Source organism: Symphodus melops (assembly GCF_947650265.1).
Source record: "Symphodus melops genome assembly, chromosome: 1".
Classification (NCBI taxonomy): Eukaryota; Metazoa; Chordata; class Actinopteri; order Labriformes; family Labridae; genus Symphodus; species Symphodus melops.
Window position 1 is genome coordinate 12,734,540 of NC_136691.1, and position 25,396 is coordinate 12,759,935.

The 25,396-nt window shown below is 37.7% G+C and overlaps 4 protein-coding genes across 9 annotated transcripts; 1 reads left to right on the forward strand and 3 right to left on the reverse strand.

Moving 5' to 3' along the window:
• Positions 1–104: 104 nt before the first annotated feature.
• On the reverse strand, positions 105–3,081 carry LOC306834787 (E3 ubiquitin-protein ligase rnf146-like). Its single transcript, XM_079360979.1, has 2 exons — positions 2,643–3,081; positions 105–2,117 (listed from the first exon to the last, which is right to left on the reverse strand). The coding sequence occupies exon 2, from the start codon at positions 2,114–2,116 to the stop codon at positions 1,055–1,057; it is 1,062 nt and encodes a 353-aa protein (XP_079217105.1). The 5' UTR covers position 2,117; positions 2,643–3,081; the 3' UTR covers positions 105–1,054.
• Positions 3,082–4,306: 1,225 nt separating this feature from the next.
• On the reverse strand, positions 4,307–5,275 carry cenpw (centromere protein W). The gene is made up of 3 exons (XM_079361105.1): positions 5,068–5,275; positions 4,827–4,940; positions 4,307–4,492 (listed from the first exon to the last, which is right to left on the reverse strand). The coding sequence occupies exons 1-3, from the start codon at positions 5,152–5,154 to the stop codon at positions 4,466–4,468; spliced, it is 228 nt and encodes a 75-aa protein (XP_079217231.1). The 5' UTR covers positions 5,155–5,275; the 3' UTR covers positions 4,307–4,465.
• Positions 5,276–6,821: 1,546 nt separating this feature from the next.
• hddc2 (HD domain containing 2) lies at positions 6,822–10,806 on the forward strand. Its single transcript, XM_079355170.1, has 6 exons — positions 6,822–6,928; positions 7,764–7,885; positions 8,166–8,268; positions 8,418–8,486; positions 8,568–8,706; positions 8,845–10,806. The coding sequence occupies exons 1-6, from the start codon at positions 6,854–6,856 to the stop codon at positions 8,991–8,993; spliced, it is 657 nt and encodes a 218-aa protein (XP_079211296.1). The 5' UTR covers positions 6,822–6,853; the 3' UTR covers positions 8,994–10,806.
• Positions 10,807–10,996: 190 nt separating this feature from the next.
• On the reverse strand, positions 10,997–24,995 carry tpd52l1 (tpd52 like 1). 6 transcript variants are annotated; one of them, XM_079354636.1, is made up of 10 exons: positions 22,508–24,762; positions 21,062–21,277; positions 18,802–18,822; positions 17,684–17,802; positions 17,443–17,591; positions 15,949–16,050; positions 13,901–13,915; positions 12,814–12,852; positions 12,343–12,403; positions 10,997–11,725 (listed from the first exon to the last, which is right to left on the reverse strand). In XM_079354636.1, exons 1-10 carry the CDS (start codon positions 22,557–22,559, stop codon positions 11,603–11,605), a joined length of 897 nt encoding a protein of 298 aa, XP_079210762.1. In that variant the 5' UTR covers positions 22,560–24,762; the 3' UTR covers positions 10,997–11,602. The 6 variants fall into 6 exon arrangements, with proteins under 6 accessions (XP_079210762.1, XP_079210763.1, XP_079210765.1 ...); XM_079354637.1 differs by lacking the exon at positions 13,901–13,915; XM_079354639.1 differs by lacking the exon at positions 21,062–21,277 and having other exon boundaries at positions 22,508–24,754.
• Between the last annotated feature and the right edge of the window lie 401 nt (positions 24,996–25,396).

Here is a 25,396-nt window from a genome sequence, read left to right on the forward strand (position 1 = left end):
AAAGTCAATGGTTCAACAGCTCCACCCTGTGGATTCATCAGGTACACTGCACTGAAACTAAAATCTGAAAATAAATAAATTAAATTTGAAACAAGCACCACTTCTGTTTTCATATTGTAACCATTTATTCTTCCATTAAAAACAGAAATCAATGTAGATTAAAGACAAACACCTTCAATGACTTGACAAAACAACCGCTATACACCACACATACACTTTGATGACTTCCAAATTCATTGAAGGATTTGGATTTAAACAATTTTTACAGCAAAAAAGGAGCATGTAAGGACAGCTGGAGCTCATCCCAGTAGATGTCCATGCCAGGGCTTTGATGGTAGCCCTATTGAGAATGCTATGGCAGGAAATAGAAATCCAAATGTGCCTCTACATATATAGTCTGAAACTTTCCAGTGGTTCTGCCAATAGATTTTCATCACCTAACACCGCTCACGACACACGCGATTATTTAAAATCAAAGACATCTGCAAAAACAGACAGAATATAAAGTCTTTACTCCTCACATGTTCTGACATTCACACAAACTCGGGTTCAAACAGATTACTACTTCATTCAAACTCATTATCAAAAAAACATTTACAACATGGAGCAGTTCAAACTTTCAGTAACTAGTAGAAAGATGCTACAAAGGCTTGATTTTTACAGCTTCACTCAAAAAAGGGAAGAAAAAAATCCTTTATTTTAAGCAGCAGGTCAACAGATTAATAGTCAGAGAGGATGTTCATTATTTCAAAGACATGTCTGAATCCATTTTGCAAACGGATCAAAAATAAGAAAGAAAAGCTTTGTCTTTTGCCTAGCTGTACTGTCACCTGTTTTTGAGAGTGATGCATAATAACTAGTGTTACTGTACCACATCTGGGAAATAAAATTGACCTCATCCAAAAGGAAACCATGAACACAACTGGGATAACTAAATAAAACATACATCACATAAATTTAAGAAAAAATCTTTAGTGGCAGAATTATTTCTTCATTTCATGGGACTTTTTAAAACGTTTGCCAAGCAGGTAGCAGAGACATTCAAATTCTATAGTCACACTTCTGTTACAGTGCACTGTCCATCAGGACTACTTGATCGGAGACTGAGTGCAGAGCTCGAGTCCCCTCCCCCTGGAGGCATCCTGGAGGGCTGACTGTCTCTGGGCGGTCTTTGACTTGGTCTTCTTTGTGGCACTGACTCTGTTCTCTCACTCTCCTCTTCACTGTCACTGCTTCCGGATGCATACGAATACGTCTCATCATCTCCTTCCACCCGTTCACCCTCAGGCTGGCTCAATAGAAGCTGGGAGAAAGACTCTTCGACGGATAAGGTAGATGGAGAAAGTGGACAGGTAGGATGGCGTCCCAAGAGAGTTGGAGGTCTAACAGGGGGAAGAGAAAGTAACATCCCAAAGGAAGAAGACTGTGATTGACCTGTAGTGTCTGATCCATCAGCTGAACTGACTCGTTCTGTTGCAACTAAGGATGCAACTGGTAAGGCAGAGTCAGGAGCAGGTTCAGGTTCTAACCTGAGTCCTGCTACTCCCTTCTTTGGGATATCTACAACATCCCGTTTCATCTTGCGCCTGCGTCCATGTTCATTCCGGCGATACTGCACCATGTTCTCCAGGTCAGCCACATAAAGAAACCCTGCTATTAGCATCTCTGTGCTCTTCCTGCCCTTTGAGAGGGCCTCTTCCAGCTCACGGCTTGTCCTCTCATCATATTGCCACCAGCCATTGCGGCCCTCATAGTACCACGCAAAGTCTCCACCACCACCAGCACCTGTCCCCACACCTCGGCTGGACCCTGCAGCTGCAGCTTTCAGTTCTTCAGGTGAGAGGAGGACAGGCCGCTCAAGGAAGTCCTCTGGGATTTCTTGTCGGCAGAGAGCGCAGCGCTTGCTGTGCCAGGATGCACCTTTCACACAGAGGAAACAGAAGACATGGCAGCAGGGTAGCTGTACAGGGTGTATGCAGCTCTGCAAGCAGATGGCACACTCAGAGGTGGGAGTGGAACTGGAGGGGGGTGAATCAGTGGTATCTCCTACTTCTTCTATCAGCTTGGTTAAAGCGGCTGTATTCCCAGAGCAGTCCACTTCTCCACTGCCAGCCATACTACAGAGGGAATAAAAGCATAGTTCATATCATATTAATCATATTATCTGGAAACACGTGCAAGCAGGATTACAAAGCTTTAACTCAAACACAGTTTAAATTAGGCTCACACTAAGGATACGCAGCAGTTTTCACAGTTGTGGATACACACAATATAGGGTTTGTACATATTCACCAGGGAAATAGTTTCCATATTAACGGTGTCAGATTTACAATCGTGACATAAACGTGCCCACACTGGTGGATTTTAAATTAAGTACGAGTACCTAAGGCCAATTCTGACACCTTCACAACCAACATATGCTAAGCTAAGCTAACGTAAGCTACCTGCTGGATATGCTAATGACATAACGTGTAAAGTTCAAATCACAAGCATTAACGACAAAACACAGATTGTATATTATATGTTACAGTATACAAAACGTACAAATAATACAAAGACACTAATAAACTGACGTAAAGCTGTCAGTCACCTTGCTAGCTGCTTTGGCATACAGAGTTAGCATGTTTAGCTGTCACACTCACCTGATCACTGGACTGTTTGTTGCTAGACGCTTCTTCCGCTGAAGGGTTTATGAATATACTTAAAACACTGCATTAATATTTGGTTATATAGTTAAGTATACCAGGTAACGAAAGCGATGTGACTCTGGACCAAAGACTGCAAGCTCCGACCGGACCGGACCGGACTGACGTCAGAGCACCTGGATAAGCCTCACGACCAAAGACGTGATGTTTTTAATCGATCCACATGATTAGTAGATCTACAGCCAAACATAACACGCACCGTGCCTCTCATTCTACCAACTTATTACAAATAACTTATTATTCGGATGCTTTTTTTCTTTTTCTTTTTGCAAAACAATTGTAGGGCATGTTGACAGGCCTTCTCCAAGCATCTACTGTATTCTTTCATTTATTAATCTCACTGATTTTACTTTGTTAAAACGCGCAATAAAATGTCAAATGTTAGGCAATGAATTGTAAGAACGCACAACAGGCAGGTCCCTTGAGCCAAAGCAGCTAAAAGGGAATTTAGCTATCTCCTTTGTGTTATTTACACCTGTGTGCTCTGTAATGTTCTCTGTGGAAAGATCACCTGAACCTGTATATAGATGTTATTAGAACAACATTTGCTGCAATATTAAGACACTGTTCTGTTGTCTTTCAATGTTTGCAATAATGCATTAACTGAACAAAATTCTAGTTAGACAAACAAGTCAAACTAACTAAATGCCATCAATTTATCATGTAACAGACATTTATGTGAGGCTTTGACTCAACCAAAGTGTGAGTAGGATGAAGAAACGTTGCAACCGCATTTGATTTAGTGGACTCACAAATATTTGAATCAGTTTCTCTCTTTATAATGTTGTTTGACTGACCACCAATTTTGGCTTCATCTGCGATTAATTTTGTACAATTAAAAATATTGTGAAATGCTTTTAAATTATCAGCCAATGTACAAAAACAGGTTGAATAATTCTGTCGCCCTGAATTGCCCTAATTCACCTGATTAGAGCCTACTTGAAATCATGTTTCTTTTTAATTGACATGGGTCACATTAGCCATATATCTATCTATATCATTTTTGCTTAATTTAAAGTCTGTCACCTTCTTCGATTAATGTCTAATCTTAAGAAATAAAGAGCAGAATTATTATCACACTATGTCCCAGATAAATATAAAAATGAAAGCATCTTGTTGCTCTGTTTGGAGGCACGGTACAGCTACATGTGCACTATTGTCAATGGACCGAGCAGCACTGCACTACGCTCCATGTACAATTTGTTTGAGCCTATATAAAATAAAACAACACTAAAAGCAACATTGCTTGTTAATTTATGGCTTGTGTGCCAAAAAGTAACTTATGGCTCAAAGAGAAGACTCTGAGAGTTTAAGTCTTATAGTGAAGAACCCTGTAGTGGACACAGACAGGATAGGATCTCAACACGCTAATTAGCTATGTGGAATAGGGAAAATTAGAAGAGACCAAGTTTGTATTCAAGGAAGAGACTGTTATGGGGAAGCAAAAATATGACATGACAAAAACAGGACAGGGTAAAGGGATCTGAGATTTTCTTAACTTCAAGAACAAAGCCCATCCTCTGGGTTGTAAATGCACGACACGTGTATTGAAATTAGGAAGCTATCATTTTTAGTATATAACAAATTCATAATAGAAGTAATTGAAATATTCACAAGTTTAATTTAAAAAAAGGCAAGAAAGAAGATTCAGAACAAAGACAGAATGAAAAACACAAATAGTATGTTTCAGAAAATTACAAGAAGTTATCATAAATAGCAGATTTTGTCCATAAAAATCTCATTGACGCATGTCAGTGTCTTCATCCCCTTGCTTTTTTCAGCACTTTCTATAAAGACAAAGAAGAAAAAAAACATCAGTCCTGTTCAGAACAGAAACAGAACTATTTAATAGTATTATTTCAGTTCTCTAATGTTAGTGTATTATTCCTTACTAATAAAAACAGTCTTGCATGCCAGCTTGGACTCTGGAGTTGTTTCTTTATTTATAATGATTGTTTAATTTCACACGTCTTTCCTTATTCTCTTCTTTGGACTCAATCTAAGATTATTATTACTGCTACTGTGGAAAAACTGCAACAGTTGATAGTTTTGTGTGTTTTTGAACTTGTTTGGTTTTTCCTTTACGTCCCTTTCACTTGAGTCTATTTGAGACAGATTCACCTTAGAGACTGCTTTGAGATGTTGAGCTCTGATGGTTGCAGATTTTTCTTCAAAAGCTTTGGCCTTCGCCTCCTCCGCCAGGCTGTTCACAAACACCAGCGTTAGTAGCTCAATCTGAAAACACGAGATTATATTCAGTCGAAGTTAAATCGGTGGATAAATTATTAAATTATAAATTAGTTAGCTTCAAACAAAGAGCACACCTAACCTCACCGGAGACGTCATTACGTGAGCTTCTTACCATTGCCTCTGACGCTGGCCTCACGTTCACGTTACTCTTCATCTTCGCTTTCACTGTATGTTTCAATTTGGGTGCCTTGTTCAGCATTTCGGCTAATTTAAAAAAAGGTTTAAATAAATCACCCCACCAAAAGTTTGTTGAAATCTTCCAATCTCCCGCTTTTCCAACTTCCGGTTAAACAGAGTCTTCTTCGTGGCCTTAAAATCATAGAGTGTTTCTGATAGTGCCACCTAGAGCTCTGGCGCCACCTACAGTCTGCTAAAACTGAGGGGGATTGTTTCATTTCTAATTTCTAATTTCTAATTGCTAATTGTCACTTCCTATGGATACCATTAAATAATTGTCAGTAATGTCGTGTTTGATAACAATACACTGTTAATTACATTGATTATTTTTGTTCACTTTTTGATTCACAAACTGTTTAGTTTGAGTAATTCATCCACGTGTCCCCAGCTTTATTTATACAGCACCTTTCATGCATAAAACATGCAGCCCAAAGTGCTTAAGAGAAGAAATTAAATTAATTTAAATTATTTCTATTGAAATTAAATAAAATCAGATTAAAAATAATAATAATACATTTTAAAAAACAAAGACAACAAAATAAATAAAATACAGTCAGTACAAATCACGAATAATTAAAAGCCAGATTAAAAAGGTGGGTCTTTAAGGGGACGCATGGCTGTTTTTTTAATTTCTTAATGAACTATAAATTATTCATTAAATGTTTTTTTTCTCTTTACGTTGGCACCATCGATGTCCACTCCAACCAGAAGAACATCTTCATAGTGAAACTTGAAGTTTTTTTTTTTTTTTCTTTCTCAGAAGGCTGTAGGTAGACATAAAGCTGTGGGTAGTCTTAAATAGAAGAAGTAGTTAAAGAGAATACGTTTTAGGAAGAGCAAGACTGAAACAACTTGTTGAAGAATAATACATATTGAGATGTTGTTAGGGTGTGAATGTAGCTTGCTGGAAAAGTTAGATAACCAGGAAAAGTGTGCTTTTAAATAGCTCAAATGAACATCATACTCGTGTCCCTTGACTGGGGGTTAACTTATCTTTTTGGATTTGTTTCTTATCACAAAAACAATGACAAACTAATGTCTTTGCCTATGAAGCGGTGGACTGAATATTGGCTCCATCTTTGTGTTTTTATGGCTTGTGTATGTAATGTAATAATGCCTCCAGGAACCAGAGGGCGCTGTTGTCATTGTGTGGTTGTTATTGCCGTAGATGTATGATGTATACCCATAGATGTTTAAATGTCATATATATGTTGCTACCGAAAATCTTCTCGCTTTTTTTTTTACCATATTTATTGAAAATGTAAACACGTACAAAATGTCAATACAAACTCTTAAAAGGATGAACGAACAAAAGCAAAATATACAGAACAAGTAAATTCAAAACATGACTCAAGACTAGGGGGGGGTTATATATAAATACATTTAAAGAGCAGACAACAAAATGGAGCAATGGAAAAAAACAAACAAACAACAACATCAAGGGCCATGAATCAAAACAACAATTTGGATAAGTCAGCACTAATCTTTCTAGCAATCCTGCTAGATTTCTTTTTTTTCCAGAGATAGATTAAACAAATATATTTGATTTCATTTATAAATCATTCAAAGGAGGGTCTGCTGTTTCTCCACTTACTACAGTGAATATGAGATTTATTTACCCATGGAGTCAAATCTACTAGCTGTTATTATATTATTTTTACAGTCTATGGCTGTTACACGATGCCTCGCGCGCTCGTGTACATCCGGGTCAGAGAACAGGAATGGCGGCGACCATGGAGAAAGTAGCCGGCATGAGAAATATGCTGCAATTTATGAAACTTATCGGACAGCTTAAAGTAAGACTTCTCTGAAGACTTGTTTTCTGTCTGCGTGGTTTCGTGCAAACACTTTGTCTTGAGTTAGAGTTAGCAGCTTTGGGAGAGGCTGTAGTTAAAGCTCAGTCACAGTTAACTTCTCTGTTTCATCACTTAGTTTTTGGAGTACTTTCACGGAGCGCCTGGCTTTCTTTTCAGAGTGTAGATCATTATTCTGTCATTACACGCACTCACTGTAAACACAACAACAAGAAAAAACATATGTCAGCTTGAAAGCACGCTCCATAACCCTTTATAGGGTCACTGTGAAGAAGGAAACAGGAGGGATCTGTCTTCACTGCTGAAACAAAATCTACTAATTGAAGTGATGCTTTTTACATTATTTAATGTATTTAAATTGAGTCACCTGTTAGAGAAATAAAACAGACTAAATGCTCTATTATCTTTTTAACTATGCCAAATATTACATTAGAAAATATTAACCCATTGGTGATATATTTATGATCTTTCCTGAGCTGGTTCCCCCTCTGTGGCTTCAATGATGATCTAAGTATTTGTTTATAAAGACACAACACAGGGTAATCTACTGCTCACATGTACATTTTCTGAAGTCTTGTTTTGTCCGACCAGCAAAGCATCACCTTAAATAATGTATCTGTCACAGAGGATTTGATAGCGAAAAGTATATTTCCACTTTTAAACTCCTGAAAGGATTTTCTCTCAGAAAATGTTTGACAGACCCAGTCACCAAAAAGGAAAGACATTTTCCACTTCATTAATAAGTCATGAAAAAAAGTATATATTAGGCTGATGTTTTTGACCCCTGTCTTTGTTCATGTGTTGGTTTCAACTGTAGAGAGTCCCACGCACAGGCTGGGTGTACAGGAATGTGAAGAAACCTGAAAGTGTGTCAGACCACATGTACCGCATGGCCATGATGTCTTTGACCATCACCGACCCCACAGTGGACAAGGACAGGTATTTCTGTCACACAGCGTTAACCTAATCATAGACTGAACCCCTAAATGAATTATTCAGCATCTATTATTATTTGCAGACATTTTACTTCTGTTAATTAGAGCACCAAACAACAACTCATTCCCTACAGCTTAATTTCGGCCTTTTCCACAACTGTGTAAAGTATGGAAGTGTTTTAATAACGTTTAAAAGCAAGTAATCTCATATTATGCAGAAAAAATCTGTTTCATTTTGCACAATGTTAACTCAAGTTTTATCATTATCATTATTCTGTCTTTAGATGCATAAAGCTGGCTCTGGTTCATGACATGGCAGAGTGCATTGTGGGAGATATTGCTCCATCTGACAACATCAGTAAAGAAGAGAAGCACAGACGAGAGGAGGCAAGTGCTCGTTTTCCTGATTGTTATATACACTTAGCGTGCCTGTCCTACTGCTCATTATGACGTCTTAGTCTTGTTAGCCTAGCTAAGGAGGTTAGCTAGGCTATCTTGGATTATACTTGTGTAACATCTCCTCATCTCTACATCAGGAGGCAATGAGACATCTATCCAGTCTCCTGCCTGAGGGACTCAAGCAGGAGATTTATGGACTGTGGGAGGTATGATACTTTAGTTTGTACATTTATGAATGATCAGGTAGTTACTCTAGAAACATAGACAAACGTTTGTATCACCTGTAGGAGTACGAGTCCCAGGGCAGTCCGGAGGCCAGGTTGGTGAAACAGTTTGACCTCCTGGAGATGATCCTGCAGGCTCATGAGTACGAGGAGCTGGAGGAAACGCCGGGTAGACTGCAGGAGTTCTTTGACTCCACGAAGGGTAAATCTCCAGACTGTTTCTGTTTGATTTGTATTATTAGTCACTCCGTCATTCTCTTTATCAATCTTTGAAACACTTTGGAACAGATATCTTAAGATATATGTCTTCCTTATGTATTTTGTTTTCTCTCTCTTTCAGGTCGTTTCCAGCACCCAGACGTGCTCGAGCTTCTCAGCTCTTTGAATGCAGAGAGAGATTGCCACATGACCAAAACACATGATGCAAAGACTTCACTGTCACCTTTATCAGCCTCTTCCCAGCCAAGCACAAAACCACACACTTCCTGATGTCTGTCACACACACACTCCTCCCCATCCACGGAAATGTAACACAAAACTTGCGTAAACAGGAATGCAAAAAAAACAAAACAAAAAAAACAAAACACAGAATCAGAGGACACGCCCCCTTTTAGGCGTTTGATCCTACTGTAGATATTTAGTACAGTTCATATCAACCCATCATCCTCCTGTTTTACCTCAGAGCTTCAGTCCAGTGTTTGTGATGGCAAGTCTTAAGAAAGCACTTTAAAGGACACTATTTAAAAGTTAAAGACTTGAAAGAACAGCATCACTAGCTGTATTAAATGTGTACTCAAATTTAATACAGCTAGTGTATTAATACAGCTTGTACTCAGAAAACTACTGCAAAAACTACTAAACAATTTCCAAATGCAATACAGTTTCTAAATGTTATTTATGGTTTCAAGATTAAAAAAACAAAACGATAAATCATATCAGAGGTCCTTTAAAAATTACGTCCCCTCATGGATTAAAAAAGTATTTTTCTAATTGCATTAGGTGGAACATCTGCTCCTTTAACTTTGTTTATTAAACTGCTCATATAGAGAGAAACTTCTCAAGTATTTCAACATGTATTTGCATAAACAGGTTTTAATCCTCTGACAAATACATTTAGTAACACTGTGGAAGTTACTCTACAAAATCATTGTCTACAGTAAGTACAGTGGTGCACAATCAGGAAGTGTTTTTTTTTTTTATGCGATCGTTCTTACCACATTTAGAATATGCTGATGTAGTTCTTTGTTGTAGTTTGTGATACAGCATACCTAAGTATTCAGCCCTGTTAAAAAATGACAACTGTTTTCAGGTGTGGATGTTCTTCAAAGTAACCTGCACATTTTGACAGAAACTGTTGTATATTTAGTTGCTTTAGTTTTGTGTCATGTCAGGAAGGGTGCTTCATGTAATTTCATTGTTTGTGTTGATTTAAATGATCTTTAATATCCGTACATCAACCATAAACACAGTTGTTTATAATAGTGTGTGATTTGTTGAATACAGGTTTTAAAAAACATATTTTTTATCTGAATTGAACAAATTGTTTAAGAAACAAGACGGTGCTGCAGAGTTGAATTCAAGTCCAACCCAACACATCTACCACTGTGACATATAATAGACAGAACATGCATCGCCTCAGTTATTTGGTTTTCCTGCTTCACATCTTTTATCACTGAATAAATAGACTACCAGGCGGAGTGCAGAAAACATGAAATGATGCGAGGTATCTCCTTAAACACAGCAAAGACAAATCTTTAAAACATCTACAACAAACATGAGAAAAAAAAGATCATATATATTTTTTTTGAACAGAGTGATACTTAACAAAACATACAAATCTGTTTTTAGTATTTAGTGGCACCAACCTTTGAACAAGTAGTAAAAACTTATTTCAAACGTTCTACAGTATCAAACCAGTTAGTTCAGCACAGGGACGTTAAAATCAGGGTTGTGCTTTGGATCTCAAGGTTACATTACTGTGAAGGATAGGATTACAGCTGGGCTGCAGATACAGCAGGATGTAACATTCATGGTACATTATATATCAGCTACAAAGTGATCAGTTTAAGATTATTTAGGTCCATAATGAAACCGCTGTGATGTAGAGCAGGTAAAAAACCTTCAGTTTTATCTGGGTCACGACACGTCAGCATCTTTTGACCTTCAGGATGAAGCTGATGTGTAATTGTTGTATAGCAGCTGTGTATGTGTTCTTGTTTTTTTTAATTCCAGCATAAGACTTGATGATCTTAAGTGACACATCTATACTATTTTCTTTGACTTCCTATTTCTACCCTTTCATGGCAAATCTACAGTGTCATTTTCTTTCTATGGATTCGTTTATTCTCTAGTAACAATGCACCAACCTAAAATGAGTGCTCTCTACAATTATGAAATTCAAGTTGGCCCCAATGCAAACTGCCAGCAGAAGAAAATGTGTAGGTCTACATCATATTATTGTTTTACTTAGAAAGAAGTATGACAGCAAAAAGAACCTTTGAGATGGATTTCTTGTTTTAGTGTAAAATCATTTGTAAACTCCATGGTTACAGTTTGGTCCAGGATTTTAACTTGGATTATCTGCAATATTCAAATGTCTTTAGTAAAAAGTATTAACGGTTTACAGTTTAAAGTGTCGGCAACATAAACAACTTCTTCTTGGTACTAAAATTACATGTGTTAATGTTGAAGAGTTTTTAAACTGTAGCAGCACGTCTGTATCCACAGATGATGAAGTTACAAAGCTGAATGAGTGAGCACTTATTTTGTGTTGGAGGAATTCAAGTTGGGATTTATCAGCTGAGTTTTCAGCACCACAAGCTGACTTTGACTCTGTTCATTATCTTCCTTCAATTGAATACATTTACATCATGCCTTACCTCATCGGATCCACACCTGTGGCTCATTATGGTTTGGAGAGACTTTTGTTTGGTCTCACTTGCTCAAAGCGTTGGGATATTTGGGGTTAATGTCAATTTTTCTATCACACAGGAGACTTTTTGTGATCCAATAAAAGTGTAACATTTCAGCAGGAGCCTTGAGTACAGCATTGATTAGAGTTCATGGCTTAAGTCCTGCCTCGTGCTGCGGCTGCAGCTCTAACATGTCTTCTCAGTGCTGTCCGTTGAGGGACCGGTGGGCGTGTCCTGAGAGCTGGCGTTCGCTGCAGAGGAGAGAACGTCCTCAAAGCTGCCTCCAGTCTCTGAACCACCAACCTTTGTCTGTTCAAAAAAAATGCAAATATATGTATATCAACTCATAAAATGGCCTTCTTACCATGCTGCTGTGCCCCAGAACAGACTCTGGGAGGCAGACTTTAACAACTTCTTATTCCTGATATCAAAACTGGAAGTTGCAAAATAAGAAAGAAGTTACCAGCAATTCATTATTTCTCTGTTTGTAACTCTTCTGTTCAAGGTGTAGGCCCTTAAACCACAGTTCAGATTATGGAAAAGTACTAAAGGGCAGCTACAGGTATGACAATCTGACGAAGTGTGAGTACAAATGGTTAAAAAAAGGCTTTCTAAGAATGTGAGAGAGAATCTACAAACAAAATGTAACAAAACAAAATGTGTTCTGTTCCCTTTGAGATATCTTGACTTTTCATTTTAGAAGCAGCAAACAGACTAGATTTTATGGCTGGCTTTTGAAGATATAAGTATAGTTGTTTTTAAAGACTCCAACGTCACTATTTCTCTTACAAGAACCAGTGAATACAAAGTCATGTGATTTCATTAAAATGTTTTTGAAAAATGGAACTGATGATGACACATCTTGACTGAGGCGATGCTGTGAATTGTTTCTAAACACACACTTTCTTTCACACACAGAAACACACCTTGATAGTGGACATGGTGTTCTCAACTTTCTCCTCAAAAGACTTGAAGCTGGGAGAATTTCTGGAAAGAAAAGAAAAAAGGAGACCTTGATTATTTTAGAACAAAAACACAGAAGATTTGTTACCTACAATAACACAGACAACAGCACTGATATCCTCTCCTTTAAAGCAGACCATGCTTGCATTTGTTGCACAGAAGTGTTTAATCCTTCTTGTTTGTTAAGCATAGTCTTTTCTGTAGAACAGTGACACTTTATTGTGTGTACATATACATGAGCTAAAGAGAACTTAGTAAAGGGAACTAAAAACTGTGTGGGATACATGCATGTGCAAATACTAGATCAACGTAGCTCTTTATCAGTGATGCATTAAGTGAACACTGTGTCAGACAAAGAAATCATAAACAATACACCAACTCTCTCTGTCACTCATGTAGTCACACATAAAAGCAAGAAAGCACAGAGTGGTTACCTCATGGCGGGCATGCTCATAGAGTGTCTGATAGAGTAGCTGTCCCCAGAGAGCATGGTGAGAGAGGAGGTAACGATTAGCACATAGCATGCACAAAGACACACAAACTGTGTAGAAAAAGCCAGCAGAGTTAGCCAGACAAGTCGCTCTTTTTTATTATTACTTTTCTGCTTTAAAGGGGACTCAACTAAGATTTGAAGGTTCAAGGTTTACTTTATTGTCAATTCCAAAATATGTCAGACATACAGTGAAATCGTCGGGATGTGAATATTACTCCTAAAATCGTTAAGATAAATCGATTTAAAGTAGTCAATGTTCAAATCGGTACTCTGAAAATTGAATTGCAATAATATTATGAGCGTCAGCAGCTGCAGAGCAAGATTTTGAAAATTGAGGACACGCACCAGGTGTGGAAGAATTCTGCCTTCCCCGAGACAGAAAATGAAAGAGGTGAGAAGATAACAGACACAATATAAACTGTGCAAATATTGATGCAGCATTTAACTGACAGAACAAAGAGAAGCTCCAATCACCTCTCCTCGTTTAGAGAACAAAACATGAAAAGGTCAAACCACACTGACAAGCAGGTTAGCAGCACCTTAAGGAATCTTTTTCAGTCATAATCTGTCTACAGTCTCCTTTTGTAAAATCAATCGTTTAAAGAATTGTACCGTGAAGCCAGAATCATGAATCATATTGTGAGTGAAAAATATTTCTACTGGTCGAGAGAAGAAGAAAATTAGCTTACGTTGCCAAAATGGACACAGACAAAAGGAGAAAAAAATCAACTGAATCTTAAATAATCTGTTCAGTTCAATAATGACAGCTCAAAAGTGAAGAAGTTCATAGTTGTTTTTGGTTCATGACAACCGTTTCCCACGAGTCATTGAGATAATTGCTAACACGAGGAGCTCCAACATGAAGGTTGCCTTTACTAAACCAGACTGGCCTTACAGAGCTGCTCAAACCGGTTTGAGCTATCAGCAGATCTGACTCCAATCTGTTTAGATAGGACTCGCTGCCTGAGATGCTTTACATACAGGCTGAGAAAGTCATATGAAATGAGCAGCTGTGTGATTATTCTTACCCTATAGAGTTGGACCTTTGGAAAGCATGGAAAAAGACGGAAACATTTTAGATACTTTAAGGAACAGTTCTCTTGGATGGAAAACTTATGTTATTAATACAAACACATGCTTTATAAAGAAGTGACCTTATGTTGGTAATACAATCAGTAATGACAACAAGAACAATCATTTTGGGGAAGTAAAGAGACAGCAAACAACACTTTATCTCACCCATATGCAGACATGCAAAATATGTATCAAAAAATATTTTAAGGTTCAATGTTAGAACACAACTTTAATGGATATCCTTCATAGTAGAGTTTATAATTACAGAACCTTTTGTTCACCAACAAATGATCAAGCTGACGAAACAAATGCAGCAAATGAAAAAAGTGTTGGTTAGTTGTTGAGTGTGATATGAACGACTCCGAGACCTGGAAACGTGTCTGCAAATCTAAACTTTCAAGTCTGAAAACAATAACTTTTTTGAAGGTTTTTTTTGTTTGTTTAGGGTTAAAATTAGGCACATGGTTAGCAACAGACGATTTTTAGATCTTATTCTCTACATACACTGTATAGAACAACAACAACAACAAAAAAAAACGGTTAAATACCTCACCCTCTGATTTACAAGGCATTTTTCTTTTCTAATACGGTTCTTACAGGAAGCTTTGTGAAACCACAGAACAAGTAACCTGGTGGTGACGACACAGCCATACAGTCATGTCCTTTTATGGTCAAACATTTTTAGTTCTTGGGATTGTATTTATGCCTATGAGGATTATCTCAAGGAACAAAACATTTGAGTATCAGAAACTTCTGTTTTGTCAAAGAGCTTATTTTTCTGTAATAATCCAAATCCAATTGAAAATTCCCATGACTTCTTGTCGAGAGAACCTTAGCGATTCTAACAAAAAAAAGAGGCAAACTGGACATTACAGTATTAGAAGATGTGGTACAATAGCGATCCAAATATTGTATGAAATGTATAAAATGACAACCAAACAGTTTGTTATATTTGGAAATAAAGGCCGCACATTCGAAAAGGTGATCTATAAATCTGATGAAGAAATATGTGTTTATATTATGGGATTGATCAATATGTTGAGATATGTTTTGTTTTCATACAGTAAGAATTTAATATTTGACAAACAAGAAGTCTGAAAGATAAGTTCACAAGAAATAGAAATGGATATGATAAATATATATATATATATATATATATATATATATATATATATATATCTAAATCATTATACACTGTATAAAAATAACACTATGGAGAAAATTAGTTTGAAAATAGTAAATATTTGTACTTATTGGGTAAGAAACAACATGCAAGAACACACTTAAAACACATCAAACTAACTTCAGCAAAAACGTGCACTGCATAAATCCTCTGCAAACCACAAGCCGGAAACATACCGCCGAGGGATCAGAAACTCAAGACCAATCATGCTGAAATAACCAAAAACAATCAATTGTTTCCTTTGAGCACTTTTTATTCCACCAACAAAATATGATGCAATTCAACCAGGACTACCCCTTTCCCGATTTGTCTTCGATACAAAGATTCTTGTGAGTGATTTTATCAACATGCACGACCACACGTGAGCGCACACAGGCTCATGTTCTCTTTCTCCCTCTCTTGTGTTACCATACACCCATAATGCTCTATTTATTTCAGCGCGTAAAAAACGCTGCCTGGCACACTTTGTTCGGAATTTCAGCGTCTCAAACAGAGCGACCAGGGAGAGACAGTAAAGCAAAAGAGACAAAGCGAAAGAAAGATTTGCCTCTGGCTCTTCAGCTCCCACAGAAAGCAGCTTAATGTGAGCTTATGTAATCTCAACTTCCCCTGAGCTGGAAAGAGCAAGAGTCAAAATCTGCCTCAAAATCTCTATTGAGAGATGGGGATGAAAGAACAAGAAACGTGTCTGTGAAAATGATAAACGTGAAACTAGTGCTGAGGGACAGGTTATGAGTGTGCCACTTTTGTCTACATGATACATCACAGGTCAACAGAGATAGTGTTCCCGAAATAAAAAGAAATGACCTTATTGTTTACCTCATGTCTCCAAACTTTCTGGTGATGGCACTGCCCAGTGTGCTGAAGGCTGCTGAGGTTTTCTGTCCTGCTGTGGACAGTGTCTCTGACGTCTTCTTATAGCTGAAACACAAAGAAGGTACACTGAAAACGTTAACTGCATGTAAACTTTCTCTCTCATGTACAACACATAAGACAATGAAGGGAAGAAACACAATAGAGGTAAAAGCTCAATGAGCAAATGTCATCAAATGTTTTCCTCATTCATTAAGTAATGCACTGTTGGGTTTCCTACAGCTTTGTCTAAACTTACACATAACACCAGCAACATTAAAAGTGGATCTGTGCTTTTCTAGATTTGATATCAGGAAAAAAAGTACACAAATAAAAAGTACAATAACTGATGTACATAAAAAACACTTCCGTACAATCTGAAGTGGACGATGCTGAAAATATATTAAAGTGTATACATTTAGTTGGAAACTAAATTCCAAAATACAGGATGACCTCATTTCTAAATCACCCTGAGCATGACAAGAGCTACAAAAAGGGTTTCTTATTGGCCTGTGCAAAAAACCCTCAATAAAAACAGAAAAAGCATTTCTGCTAATGATATAGGCCAACAAATATTTATGGTAATCTATTCACGGCCAGTTTACCCAGTTTACATACTGATTAACATCATCTTAATGCTTCTTGTCACTCTTAATATCAACAATAGAGTTCCAATGTACATTTTAGCTTAATTCAAAATTTTCCTTGAGTTTCACATTTATGTCATGGATTCTACTTCATCAGCTTGTTTTTCCCCCAGATCTAGTTTATAATAGATGAGGTGGGACACGGTTTGTAAAGTGATCTTCACGTTCAAGTGTAACTGGATAAGATTGGAGGCCTTTTGAGACGATTGCTTTGCTCCTCTCTGTCTCTTGGTGTCTGAGTCAGAGCTCCCGGCTTGTGGTCCAATGAGGATATGAGGTTTGTTCTCTGCATGCTGAAAAAGATAGCTCTATGATCAGAACACATCGTGATTTAGAGAAGCACTGCAGAGCATAAGAAAAGTAGTGTACAAGATATATAGTTATAATAGTCTGCTAATCTTTTAGGATATTAATAGCATGGCAATGGGAGAGAAGGTTGGATTTGATTGGCATGCACTGGACACACTATTATGAGGACACAGTGAGGTCAGTGATTGACAGGTTAATATGTAGCACTGATGTAGCCTTTTGATTTCTTTTTAAATCTGATTTGTATCTGAGCAAAACAAAGATAACACACAAGCAGCGCAGCTAAGGGCGAAGGATTATGTCTTTTTAATTGGGTTTTTGATGTCTGTGTGGATAACAAACACTCAGCGTAAGGTAGTTTCTGTATGCTGTGTTACCTGCTCTTTGTTTGCGTGTGTGTTTAGTGAAAGGGCATCTATGTTGACAGCAAATAGAGGAGAATCTATGCCATTTGCTGAAGACAAATACACAGTCTTCTGTTCATTTTAACTTCTTTTACACTCACGCCGTGGAGGTCTGCATGTCTTGCCAGCCTCTGCTCAAGTTGTTTTTCATCTCGCTCAGCGGGTTCATGCCCAGTTTCTGTTTGAGCTCTGCATGCTGCTTCTCTTTGGACGACAAAACCTGCTTCAGTGTGCTGATCTCCTCTTCCAGCTGGACACAACGAGACAAAAAAAGACATTGCTGCTTTATTTCGATCATGATTTTTTTGTTCCCATTAAGTGGCGGAAACAGGTTAAAAGTACTTTAGCGAGTTCTTGCTGAATCTCCTCTCTCTCCTCGTCTGTCATGATGGAGTTGTTTAAGTTGACTTCAGAGACTAAATCTTCATCAGCTTCTCTCAATGGCTCTGAGTCCAGATATCCTGAAATTGAAATTAACACACAAACACACAAAAGATGAAAACTTATATCAAACCACTATCCAAGATACAAAGACACAAAGGAATAACGATAATGATAAGGTTATAATGTCTGCATCTCTACAATGGATCTGTAATTGTTTTGTAGTTGTGTCTCTATGTCTGACTCCACATATGTCTGTCTGTGTATGCCTGATGGGCTCTGTCTCTCTGTTATGCAATCTGTGACTGCAGGCCATGGAGCTGTAATCTGGATTTACTGTCATGGATTATCTTGCTTTAACAGAGCTAACCATCACTACAGATTGCACCCCACACACACAAACAAACAAGATGCAGTGTTCCTCAGGGCTGAATGGATTTAAAGTTAAACTCAATGTCACACAAAATATACAAACATGAAGAAAGCATGTAGGCATCAGCATTTCTGTAAACCTCTGTAGGACAAATATTAGATTTCTTCCTTCTTGCCTGTCAGACTAACATCTTATAATTATAACACTGTACTTACCTCTTACTTTTTTTTCAGTTTTCTTACTGAAAACAGAGCTGTGCCATATACTGTAGACACAATCACAATGCTCATGAGCATCAGCTGACTCTTATGATGCACATGAACAGAACTATTTTAAAAGCCGTAATTAAGTTTCAAAACTGTGCATTTGTATCTACTTCGCTAAGAATTATTTGAAAGATGACGAAAACAAATTTAACAACTATTTGCAGGAGTTTCTAAAAATGGCTGGAGATGTAGCTGTGATTTTGTGAGCCAACATAATAAAAAAAAACGTGGAGAAAAACAAAATAAGACACACATTTACACAATATATACATAAAGACGATTCACACCAAAAGCAAACAGCAGGAAGAGCCATGAAAATACAAACTAATGTAGTCTATGGGGTCACGGTTTTGTTGGTAGACCTTGGTTAATGGTTTCTTGACACTTTATCTACAGTGTTGATGAACATACAGTAAGTGAAATGATTAGGCCTACTGTACCTGCTGTCAGACGTCCTCTCTCTTAATGTGAAAGCATTATAAAACAAGAGTAGGACAGAGGATGCTTACATGCTTCAAAATCAAAGCCTAGAGTGGGCTCAGCACTACATGCCAAAAACACACACAACGTATAGCAAACAGCAAAACAAACTAAAGCATAGCAAGCACCAGTACAAGGGAGGCCTTTCTATAGCTAGGAGCTATTTTTGACTACAACACGCAGCAGTAGGACAAAAAAGATATTCAAACCTCTTTGACTCAGTTGGAAGCTTTCATAACTGTGTAAGTGCAAGGGAAGTCTTCGACCAAGTCCTTTCTTTGGTTCACAAAACCTTACGATGATCTCTCAAATGCCAGCAAGAGCACAACAAATACTTTCCACCGGCTGAGGTCATATAGGTTTTCCTAACAGCTAAATTCCCTTTGAGCTAACACTGTTTATTTTTCTGGCCTAGTTTTTTCAGTAAATGAAGTTGTTTTTAATAAAGCTAAAAGAGGTGTCTGTGTTAGCTAAGGCAGTTATGTTGCAGGTAAGGTAGGTGTTTTTGTGCTAACACAGGATTTCTTGTAGCTAACACAGGTTTCTTTTAGCCATCTCGACAGCTAACAGGTTTCTGTTACACAGCTTTATTTGTATCTTACTTTGGATTATTTTCCTTTGGTCTAAGGTGTTTTTTTTCATATCATAGTTTTAATATTTTCAGTGAAGAGGTTTTTTAATTGGTGACTGGGTTCCCTTTTATTTCCTCTGGATACTTTATTTCACTGATTCCTTTGCAGCGACCAACGTTTTTTTAAAGCTGAAAATGGTTATTTATTGTTTATTTATTATAACAAATGATGTTCTAGCTAACGCAGGATTATTTTTAGCTAAATAATAATGGATTTTTTTAGCTAATGCTGCTTCCTTTTTAGTATAGGCAAGTTGATTTCCAGTTAATATGGTTTGTTTCAACATGAAATCCATAATTTCAAAATTATGATAAAACAGCTTAAACATGACATAGAGGCCTTTTTGCCTGGAATTCTCCAAACAAGCTGTCTTTGGTGTCTCTATTCTGTGTCTGAAATATGTACGTAAGAAACGTTTGTGAGAGTCACATGTTTTACAGTCATTCTGGAAACAAAAGGAACAGTGTGCAAGTTGTTTTCTTATATTACTAATATCAATGGTTGGTACTCTGTGCCATTTTTATGAGATCATCTCATCTTCTTTAAAATGAAAGAAAATAGAAAATGTTTGTCTTTGCTCTAAAAGATTGTCCTTGTCCTTCATAATGCTATAAATTGCTGAAGCAATTTCCCCGTCCACTGGTATGTGAAGAATGCTGAAACTTAGGAGTAAATGATCTCAGTCATGGTTCACTGCATGAAGTCAGGTAGATACAAAGTAAGCTTTGGTCGTGAGAGAAACATATCAAATAATGGCACTAAGTCAAAACTACCACTTACTGCTCACTACTAGTTGGAAGGGGTTGATATTAGGATTTTGGTTACTTTTTAAGGCAATGTCAACAGGCATCTTGCACAATGCTGTTGTTATTTTTACAACAACAGTTTTATTTTCTGTTAGTGTATTTAGTATTAATCAATGAATTTGCCATTTACCTTGCCTCAAACTGTACCATTGTTCATTACCCAAGTACCCCTTCCTCATAATATTTAAGGACGCATGACAGAAATTTTACTTTGGTTGACCAGTTAACAGATTAAATCTCAAATAATCACACTCAGATGAGGCAGAGCCTGTATGTGGCTATAAAGAATATTTCAAACACTAATTTATACTTTTCAACTGCTGTGATTATTTTTACAAAACATGCTTGCTCTTTATTTTATCAATTATACCATCACCAATTAAAGATAATGGCATATACCCTGAACCTATTGAGTCTCAAAAGTCCTCTTGTGGACTAGTTGATGTTGTTTATGTTCAATTATTGAATTAAGTCTTTGTTAGTTTGATTTCCACCCAGCATTCATGGGTTTAAAGCCCAATCCAAACTTAATCCATTTTATTTATATTGGTTGCCCCATGTACAAAAAAAAGAGTCTAACAATACCCCAATTTACCAATTGGATTTAGTTTCTGTAAAAAGCTATCACCCAAGATCACCAGACAAAACACAAATCAGTTTACCTCTGTGTCCTCAGAGGGAGCTGTAAGCTATAAACCTGTGCTGACTCGAGGTCAGGGCTAGTAAATGTTCAACCAACGTAAAATATCTTCTACTCTACTATGGTCTACATCCCTGTTCACCTTTGTCATCCAGTTGCATATCCCAAGAGGTGGACATGACGCAGCTGTTGGCGTGCGACTGTGACGTCTGACCCCTGGGATTATTCTCTTGACAACTTGTACTGCTTTCTGCAAGATTTGTCCCATTTTGGGCCACTGGAACAAAGTCTTCACTGTACGACTTCTCTTTCACAGATGATTCTTCTTCAATCCGGGAAAACAAACCCTCATTCAAACCTGAACAAAGTTACAGTCTGTTACAGTTTCAACATCTTACATTTAAACGGAATGACAGCTTCATCTTGTGTTTCAGATAATGCCCTGTTTATTATATTTTAGCAAACAAAGGAGTGATGAGATGTGTCCCTTACCAGAACAAAGGGCTAGTTAGGGAGGTTTAAGGATGCCATTACCGGGGAATCATTTTGTAATGGAGTAAAAAAAAATCTTATAGACTGGCAGAGTAACGCCTTCATTTTAGTCCACATCTTAACAAATGCTAGTATCCAGGACATTGCATCTACCTATCTGTACCAGTGAACAATTATGGTCACCTCTGCTTCACCAAAAAGCAAGATGATGATGGCCAAAAACTCAATGCTTTAAAACAAGTTTCCACATGCAAAGTAGTGACGTCTCAGAAGTCCTCGTCCACTACAGATGGTCTGGATTCTGCTTCTCATACATCATAACTGATCTCTTAAAGAGGCTGGAGTCACAATTGTCATACCAGCAAGTACTGTAGTAAGGGGTCTTTTGAGTCCTTTACTCATGGCAGGTCCATTATTTTAGAAAGTTGACTAATTGAAGATTTACAAGGGATTACAGAAATACGCGAGTTGGAAATTATTATCAAATTGTCTTGCTATCTGATTCAATTAACTGTGCAAAACGTTTATTCTGATCTTCAGTGTATTTTCACTTTATACAATGAAAGAAAAATCAAGTTGAAGGTTGTTGTCAGAAGAAAGACAATATGAACATAACAGCAAAGCAAGCCAATGAGCACAAACATTACCAACAAAATGTTTTGACTGTGAATTCTAGTCATATTAGTACCAATAGGCCTACATCCAGTTTCATACTTGAATTAGTTTTTGAGTCAAGTGAAACATGGAAATATGTCTCTATTCTCTTTCATTTTAAGTAAATCCATTTGGACTCAATTCAAAAGTTATCTGATCTAAACCTTGCTGTCTTCCAGATCGTAAATGAAATGCATTTGCTCGGATGGAACTCATCGAACCTTGTGATAGTAATCTGAATCTAACAGGGAGGCGAACTGCTGCCTCACTCATCTCAAAAGAAAAATATGTCATACCTAAAACCATTTTCTCTAATAACTCAAGTCAGTGATGTCACAAGCAAAACACACACACTTTGACGTCACTTCCTCGGATCTGATGTACACCTCGTGATTCAGTGTGGATTGATGTTTCATTCTGATCTGGGAGAGTTGAGTCTTACCCTGCTCTCCCTCGTGTGTGGATGAGTTAACCCATTCCTCTCCGGGACCCATGCTGCCCCAGTCCACCACTGCTTCGCTCAGAACACTAGAGTACAACTCTGCAGCGGAGCAAGGCAGCAGGGGGAGAGGAGACAAGAGAACTGGTTATATACACACAGAGACACACACTGTGGTGTTTCTCCCAGTCCATCCAGGCTCGGTCAGTAACTTCAAAGTGAGGTCTGTTTCATTACTGAGCAGTTAACAGTTTATTTGACTCTGCATTTGCACAGGAACAGGAAGTCTGACTTTTGACTTTTGTGGAATAGATGGAAATTATTTGAGCTGTTTTCAGCTGATTCATCCGATTCTCACCATACACAACATCATCTCAGGAAGCAGAACTATGCCTAACAGAGTTAACACTGAGATCTTATGCAAGGCTATTGAGCAACCGTGAGTCCTCTGGTTTCTGATGAAATCTCTTATAAATCCAGCAGCACAGGAGGAAGCAGAGTGTTGTTTCCCTAAAAGGGATTTCCTTCTGGTGTCATATTTTGATCCACTATTAAGAGGCTAAACAAAAGAAAAGACATGAAGGGTGAATGACATAATGATTCAACAATGAAGTTAACATAACATGTTACATAGTATGTAATATAGATGTTAACTTGATGGTTGAATCTATCCATATAACATCTATATTTTAGATTACATGCGATACAAGAATGTTGCTGATTGCTGAAACAAAAAGAAGTTTAAGCATCATAACGTAGCTTCTTTTTCAAACCAATCTGATGTTTTTCATGGGCTGTAGTTTGCCGTTTAATCAACGAAAAAACTGTATTTCATAAATGTACATTTTAGCTTTCCCTCTCTTTACTCTCTCTTGTTTCTGTTTCCTCCCCCCTGCCCTTTCGCCTGTGGATGAATACCTCTGGTCACAAGACTCCCATTTGGCCCACTGGTCATGTGGCTATGCTAAATCAGAGGCCTGGGGATGGTCATATGGCTGCAAAATCAATTGAAGCTGAACCCGGTGCCAACTTGCCTACAGTTCTGTCAAACAGCGGGGAAGGAAAAAAACGGTGTATGACCCTTTTTCAACTCAAGATTCAACTTTAGGTGATGACAGCATTATCTTCATGTGACAGTTTAGACCACACACGAAAATACTCCTGTGGCTCAATCATACATACGCATTTTCATGCTGAGCAATATTCTTGGAAAAGACCTGTTGACCCTCCGTTAACCAAATGTAAACATTCAGACATGGAATGCAAAGGCATGCAATTAAGTACCTGCATGAATAAACAGTACATCCATCCCACTCACTGCACTGATGTGGGAGTCATTGCACTCCTTGACTATGTCATGCCTCATTTTGTACGCTGTCAAACAGGATGAATCACACAGCAAGATAGCTGAATAAATGATAACAAACAAATATACTCCAGTAGACTGAAACACTTGCTCTGAATGTTCAAATGTAGAACTAAATCCAATGAGAAAAGGTTACAGGTTAATGAAAATGATGGCATCCTTACATGAAACAAAACATTTGTTCTAAGAGTTCTGAAGGATTGATAACACTCTTGTATTGAGGTGTTAAAAACATTACACTGTTAACTTTTAAGCTTGGTTCACAGTAACTGAATCTACCTCGTGGATAACAGGAACACATTTCAGAGATCAACAGAGCACAGCACTGGGTTAAAATACCAATAATATATGTACCCTCATGCATCAGATCACTAGTCAGGAAACAGTATCCTTGTGAAGGACTTGATTCTGTCTGACGTTTCCCTGATGTCTTGAATAAACAATTAAACAAACATATAGCCCACAGAACACCTGCCAACTGTGCTCTATGATGCTTCATTTCTGCATGCTTCTTTAAATGGCAAAATAAATCTTGTCAGACAGCACACAAGAAAAGCACGTTTTGAAGAAAAAAACTAAACAAAAATAACAATGAGAAGCATCGTGCACAGTAGCCTACGGTGACAGCACAACACAACAGTGGGCTCATTGAGAATTTCATCAATTGTACATTTTAGTGAAGTGTTTCCGCTCCTGACTTGCACAGAAGGTCACAAGGCCAGCAGATTTTTCACTTTCCAAGAATTAATGATGAACAATTTTGTTTTCCATTTCTTCTCATCTCAGAGCAGTGACGTAGGCAGTCAGCCTTCATTCTAGTTCAGCTCATTATCAGATCAACTTCCGACAACCAACAGACACTTTTCATCACCACTCTTTGAAGAATAAAAGTCCTGTTTTCACGTAAACTTGCACCAACTCACCCTGTTGCCTGGTCTCCATCAGTTACAGCCAGGTGAACTTCCGAAATAACCTCCTGAGACAGCACGCGCAGAACCCTCTCTTCAGGTCAGTGTGTACTCGGGTTTCCAAGGCTGTCACGCGCCGGGCCAGCTCTCAGGCGGAGCCTCGAGCACGAGCCAATGGGCTCGCGCTGTTGTAATTTGCTTAATTCACAAACCGGACATAGATCCTGTCGGTAAATTGCGGTCAGTGGACACGAGAATAAGTTTAGTGTAACAAATAATGTATGAAGACAAGTATGTCTAGTGTCAGCCCTGGGAAAAATGTTTTGATCATTTCAGAAGAAATACCTTAACAGAAAAAAACCATAAGTACCACTATGTTTTACTTTTGCACAGTTGCTTATTTAGGATTTTACATTTCATTGTTGCATTTCATTTCATGCAATGTCTCTAATTGTATTGAAGTATGCGATCCATAACATAAACAATAACAACTAATACCACTGTAACTGACAATAGACAATACATATTAATTGATTTAGTCATTTCTAAAGTTGGCATATTTAGAGCCTTTTTGTATTAAGTAATCCCCAGAAATACAGTTTATAATAAGGTTATTTT

Coding starts and splice junctions, on each gene's coding strand:
- cenpw (XM_079361105.1), bottom strand. CDS start 5,154: ATGCTGAACAAGGCACCCAAATTGAAACATACAGTGAAAGCGAAGATG. Junction 4,941..5,067: donor GGCCAGCGTCAGAGGCAATG/GTAAGAAGCTCA, acceptor TCGTGTTTTCAG/ATTGAGCTACTAACGCTGGT. Junction 4,493..4,826: donor ATCTCAAAGCAGTCTCTAAG/GTGAATCTGTCT, acceptor TTGTCTTTATAG/AAAGTGCTGAAAAAAGCAAG.
- hddc2 (XM_079355170.1), top strand. CDS start 6,854: ATGGCGGCGACCATGGAGAAAGTAGCCGGCATGAGAAATATGCTGCAA. Junction 6,929..7,763: donor AACTTATCGGACAGCTTAAA/GTAAGACTTCTC, acceptor TTTCAACTGTAG/AGAGTCCCACGCACAGGCTG. Junction 8,487..8,567: donor AGATTTATGGACTGTGGGAG/GTATGATACTTT, acceptor TATCACCTGTAG/GAGTACGAGTCCCAGGGCAG.
- tpd52l1 (XM_079354636.1), bottom strand. CDS start 22,559: ATGGGTCCCGGAGAGGAATGGGTTAACTCATCCACACACGAGGGAGAG. Junction 17,803..18,801: donor GAGAGGACGTCTGACAGCAG/GTACAGTAGGCC, acceptor TTTCAATTTCAG/GATATCTGGACTCAGAGCCA. Junction 12,404..12,813: donor ATGAGCATGCCCGCCATGAG/GTAACCACTCTG, acceptor TTTTCTTTCCAG/AAATTCTCCCAGCTTCAAGT.
- LOC306834787 (XM_079360979.1), bottom strand. CDS start 2,116: ATGGCTGGCAGTGGAGAAGTGGACTGCTCTGGGAATACAGCCGCTTTA.